General features: G+C 45.2%; 1 protein-coding gene across 1 annotated transcript in view; it reads left to right on the top strand.

Moving 5' to 3' along the window:
• The window catches only part of LOC102201291 (phosphofurin acidic cluster sorting protein 1-like), a 26,132-nt gene that overhangs the window by 18,314 nt on the left and 2,095 nt on the right, over positions 1-5,723 (top strand). Inside the window, exons 17-23 of the mRNA XM_005748588.1 lie at positions 2,854-2,964; positions 3,221-3,323; positions 4,029-4,071; positions 4,751-4,796; positions 4,879-4,972; positions 5,055-5,242; positions 5,319-5,429. Of these exons, the coding sequence (XP_005748645.1) occupies positions 2,854-2,964; positions 3,221-3,323; positions 4,029-4,071; positions 4,751-4,796; positions 4,879-4,972; positions 5,055-5,242; positions 5,319-5,429 (696 nt within the window). The remainder of the gene's footprint in view (positions 1-2,853; positions 2,965-3,220; positions 3,324-4,028; positions 4,072-4,750; positions 4,797-4,878; positions 4,973-5,054; positions 5,243-5,318; positions 5,430-5,723) is intronic.

The following is a 5,723-nucleotide window of genomic DNA, read 5'->3' as shown; positions in this document are numbered from 1 at the left end:
AAGTCAAAAGTGACCATTCTTTAGATATTTGTACTTACTCAACTGCTTCATGTCCAAAGGCATTTGCCTTGAACATGAAACCGCCACAAGGTTGTGCCAAAACGACTACATGTTGTGGAGGTTGAACTAACTATTGTGCAAAGTTTAATTCTGTTATGAGAAATGCACCAAAGCAACTGAGAAAAACTGTAATAAAGCTCCCTCATATCAGTAGTGCCTGCGTCTTGGGTTTGCCCTGCTAACCATGACAAATACACCATTCTTTAACAATGTGAAGTTTTTATTACTGTGTGCTCAAATGTGGGATATTATATTTATTTATCTTAGCTGTCATGGTTTTGACTGGCATGTATTTTAGATGCTCCAGAGCAGTCAGTGTTTCCAGGAAGTGTGCTCCTCTTACTGTGAATGTGCCAAAGTAATCAGTGTTCACCAAACTGCTTTAAAACAAAGAAATGGTTTCTCTTTATCCACAGTAACATCTCTATGTGGAGAAAACAGAGAGAAGTGAACCATTATTTCTATAATAATGTTTTGAGTCTTAATGTGACGGTTTAAAAGCAGTTGCTTGGACAGGTGAAGTCACAGACGATTTAATAAAGCAGCTCCTCAAAACCTTTTTACATCTCATTGGACTCACGGCTCCTTCGTCCTGTTCATTCAGGTGTTCAGAAAATATCTTCTGAAAGCACACAGTGCATGCAGCAGTGAATACAGACACAGTTAGAGATTGTTCATAAAGGATCCCCTCGCAGGAGTTGATAGAGACAAAAATATGCAAATCACTTGGGAAGAACTGACTTTTAAATCCAAAAAGCCAATCCTGTAAGTCACAGTGCTGGGACCAGTATATTTCTATCATTTATGTGAGGCTAATAAAAGCTTGCATTTATTTTAGAGATGAAAGCCATTCATCCAAAACCAGAGCTGCTGTTTGATGAGCTTCCATATTACAGGTTTATACGTGACTGTAACATCCTAGAGGAAATACAATTATTGCTTGTGTAACTCGATGCGTTTCTTTCACAACCTGAAGACGTGTTAGGACAGGGAGCTGCTGTCGATAGTGCATCAACCCAGGTCAAAACATCTGGACACAAACATGTGGAGTCACGATGACTAATGTCCCAAATACACAGTACAAAACTCTCCGTTTGACACACAATCCGGTCGTTAAGTGATGACGTGACGAATCCTACTTCCGGGTCTAAAGTAGTCTGTGTTTAATATGGCTTTTGTGTTGTTAACATGTTTAATGTTTTGTATTTTCTTCTATTTGATCTCAAAAAGCTCCTAAAACAGTCAGTGATCACTGTTGACCTCCCTCGGCTTTTATTACCGCTAATCATTTATTTAAGCTCAGTTTTTAAAACCTTAGGATGTAACTACAGCCCAGCCCATGCAGCAGTATATGAATGACTAACCTCGTATTGTGGATGGATTATCTCAGTTGTTCTCCTGGCTGAAGTTTGGTCCTTTTACAGCATCCTGCCATGCGATTACATTTGTTCCTGACCACCGAGAACACTCACGTTAACTTTTATCGAGTGGGAAAAAAGTTAGCTTGTTTATATTAAGCTAACATAGCTGTGTCGCTAGCGGTCACGTAGCACATCATTATAAACCAGCTAGCCCAACTTCAGTAACCCTACAAACGTCACTGCTGTTTAGTTTTCTGTCTTCATTTATGTTGGAAGTGATAACAGAGCTGTACGTTTGAATTTGTTTCCAAAACCCCGCAGTCAGGACATGCTATATTGTATTTAGATAGAAGCTAGCGAGCTAACTCCCTGCTAACTTCTAACTCCATTAAATGTCATAAATTCCGTTTTCATGGATGCCTGGATGTTAAACTCAATTGTTACACCTGGTAGAGCAGAACGCTGATCATTTTATTAAAGATGAAAGACTTTAGACAGTTTTTCAACTCTCAGTAATGCCATAGTGATCGTTTGATATATGGACCTGCAGCAGAGTTTAGACCCAGACACGGCTAGTGACGTCAGACTGAACAACCGGATACCAGACAAAGGATGTTCTGGTGTTCCAGCCTGAAACCCCTGCACAGGCATCTCTGCTGATAGCTGCATGCGTGCTGCATGGTCCTGGACGCCTGTTCAGAGTGTCTGGCAGAGGATATGTCAAGACCTAAGTCCAAAGAGGAGACTTGACTCCGACTCCGACCGTCCCGTCTCGTTCCTTTTCTGTGTGTCTGTTGTCGATTGAGTGGATGACCGGTCACAGCATGCAGATGGTGCTGTGGGGTGTTGTCATTGCGGGCCCTGGATCCACTATTCCCCGCCGTGGTGGGCTGTGGGGAATAGGGGTGCTGGTCTTATCCCAGTGCAGGTGCAGCAGTTGGTGACCCAGTGCACTTTTCTACTTGTGCTCTAACCCTTTCTTACATTCTGTTTTCTTTTTTTCATTTTCATTTTCACCACCATTCATTCATTCACTCTCCATCTCTCTATGTTTATACTTGATAAAAAATTGTATTGAAATCAGAGACATTTGATCAGAAAGTGTTTTAAATTTGTCAGGTTACAGATGGAGTGACCTACATTCCTTCTTTTGACCAATGACCCCGACATGGATCAGTGAGCAGGTGCTTCATGTGTTGAGTTTTGGGTAAAGACCTGAAGCTTCTTACATCCTTTCCCCTGACACAGTGAGAACTTTACTCGTACCAGCTGCGTTTCCAGTAGCTGCTGGTGAAAGCTTAAAGATCCACAGCTCTCTTTAGATCTGAGTAGAGCTCCTTAAAGCTATGTAGAGTTCATGTGAGGCAGCTCATTAGGCTGGTGGACAGCATGTTTTGGCTCATGAACCTTCCTCTAATGCGTTTCTCTGCAGGAGTCCACCCGCTGGCCAAGTACCTGTCTTCCCTGGATGGGAAGTTCAGCGGTTTGTTCATGGACGCCGGCTGGAGGGAGCTGTTTGGACGCCCGGAGCCGCCTCCTCTCGGTAGGTTTCCTCACAATTATTGCAGCCTGACATCTTAGCAGCAGTTTAATGAGCTGGTTTCAGTAAAACAAGCATTTATATGAGATGAGACTCTGTCGTTTGGCCTCTTCTTTGTGTCATTTACTGGTTGAAGCATGCTGCTCTGGCTGAGAGTAGCTCTATCTCTTCAAACGCACAAACACAAATCCAACCTCTCCAAGTGTTTTTTGGACCCAGGATAAAAACCACAGGATGTGATGTGGTTTGTTTCTGACAGATCCTGTGGGTGTAGCCAGTCGGGTTTCTCAGTATTTGGCCGGAGCGGCTGTTTCTCACCTGTGTCCGATCTCCGAGGCCATGCTGACCTGCAAACACAAGAGGTATGTTCCCCTCAGCATCAGGATCTGACTGGAGAGTAGGGAATGCTTATCAAACACTTCAGTCACTTCCTCTTTGTGTTTGTTGCACAAATGTAGTTTTTCTCCTTTGCTGTAAGCCTCCACCACTCAAGTTCTGACCCCTGTAATGGTTCTGCCTTCGGTCTGCTTTCGATTGCTGGACACTTGGTGCCACTGAGCAAAGCCGTGTTGAAGGAAAGCGCCGCAGCACAGCTGGTACTTTGTCGCTCTGAACCCGTTTATTTGTGGTTAAAATCCTCCCAGCTGTTCAGAACAATGCGTCCCAAGCAGAAGCCACGCCATGCTGGCGGTAGAATTCAGCGTGTACCAGTGTAATAATGTTTTTCTGACAGAGCGCGACGATAACTAAATAAAAACTTGCAGTATTGCATTATTGTACATAGGTTTGAGTGTCCTTCATCTTTCTTAACTCTTACTTTTCTGTATTCTTCTGTGCAGTAAGGTGAGAAACAGTATTCCTATTCTCCTGTACGTGCTGCCAATTGGCAATAAAAACCTTTGAGTCTTTAACGCACCGAGAGCTGAACGCTTCCTGTTTGCTTTTCAGTCAGGACCAAATCACAGCAGCACCCAGTGGCCATCGTAGAAACTGCAGCAAGAGAAACTTTCATTTATAACGAAACAATCTTCTCACTGTTATCGGTTTATTTTGCTCTTGCTCCACAGCCCCGACGATGACTCCTGCCAGAAGTTTCTTCCTTTTATCGGGGTAAGAAATGCTGCTGTGCTCCTGCGTGTTCCTGTATGACACATTCAACGGCAAACACGTCGGGTCACGGTATAGCAGTATAAATACAAAGACAGTGCAAAACCTTCAATTAACAGGAAGTGGTCCAAAAAAGTCTTTAAACTGATAAATGGATTTGTTTCATAAAGTTTCACAGCGACCTGCATCAGCTTCTTTTAACTGTCTGTAAGCTGAGGATGCTGCTGGATGTTAAAGCTGGATTTCAGCTGCTCAGCAGGTCACACTTTTGGTTTTGCAATGCTTTCTACCCCCTCAGCTGTAAAAGGCTGATTGGGTGTGCTCGTCCCCCGCAGGGTGGGTGACCGGATGGTGTGGACTACCACAGGTGTATCTACTATTTTCAAACAGGTGACAGGTGTGTGCTGCAGGTGCAGTCTTTAGAACAGCATGGTTGAAAATGGTGAATGGACTGTAGCGCTTTTCTTCTCTGCTTGAGCACTGTGCTTTCAACTATCGTCTGCTGAACTAAGAGCTGATGGCAGCTTACATCTGCAGCTCTGGTTCAGCATTGATGGACCAACGTTACACCTGCCACGTGCGCTAACGTGCTAACGTGCTAACGTACAGCAGCAGGGACGTAAAGCATATTCTGGAGTGACAGGTATGTGACGGACATAACTGTTTGTGTGCCTGTTCTCAGCTGGTGAAGGTCGGCATCGTGGAGCAGAACTTCATGTCCACCTCAGGTATGCCTGCCCCCCTTCCCCATGCCCTTTGACCTCTGACAGCCTCTGATGTCTGTTAAATGTTCCTCTTGCTCCTCCACAGTGGACTCTGATGACATCATACTTGGATCTCCTCCCTCCCAATCAGGAGCACCGATCAACATCACCTCGACACCTCCTCCCTCCCCCTCCACCAGGTACTTCCTGCCCGCAGCTTTTTCCCAGACGAACGCCGTTCCTCTGTGATTAGAGTCGTGATCCTCCTTTTTTTCTGTGCAGCTGTCCCACAGAGGTGATGGGACTGCAGGTGGACTACTGGAGCAGCCAGGGTGGAGGAGGAGAGCGGAAGAAGGAAATCGGGATGAAGAACACGCTGAAGAGCAACTTCCGCTGTCTGCAGGTGTCGAGGCTCAGCGGAGGAGAGCTGATGAGCATGACGGTGGTGATGAAGGAGAAGAACAAGAAAGGTGAGGAAGAGGAGGATGAAGTTTGAGGTGGAGATGAAGGTGTTGATGAAGGTGATAATGAACGTGTGTTTCTCAGTCATATTTCTCAGTAAGAAGGCAAAGGAGAAGGAGGCGGAGTCAAGGAGTCAGCTGATTGAAGGAATCAGCAGGTTGATCTGTACCTCCAAACACCAACACACACTCAGAGGTGCACGCACACACACACACGCACACACACACACGCACGCACACACACACACACACACACGCACGCACACACACGCACAGAGGGTGAATGTACTTGTGTTCTTGTAGGAGTCTCACTGATTGTTTTCACTTCCATCTACTCACCTGCAGAAACAGTCGCAGAAACAGTCAGTGCAGACAGCAGCAGCACACACGCACCTGCAACAGGAGGTCAGAGGTCACTAAAGGTCAGAGGTCACTGAAGGAAGTTTGTGCAATCTTTTGCATGCATTGTACTGGAAATGACTAAACATCG

This window comes from Pundamilia nyererei, unplaced genomic scaffold (assembly GCF_000239375.1).
Source record: "Pundamilia nyererei isolate P.nyererei 1_Seehausen unplaced genomic scaffold, PunNye1.0 scaffold00225, whole genome shotgun sequence".
Taxonomy (NCBI): domain Eukaryota; kingdom Metazoa; phylum Chordata; class Actinopteri; order Cichliformes; family Cichlidae; genus Pundamilia; species Pundamilia nyererei.
This window is presented reverse-complemented; position numbering and strand designations above follow the sequence as displayed.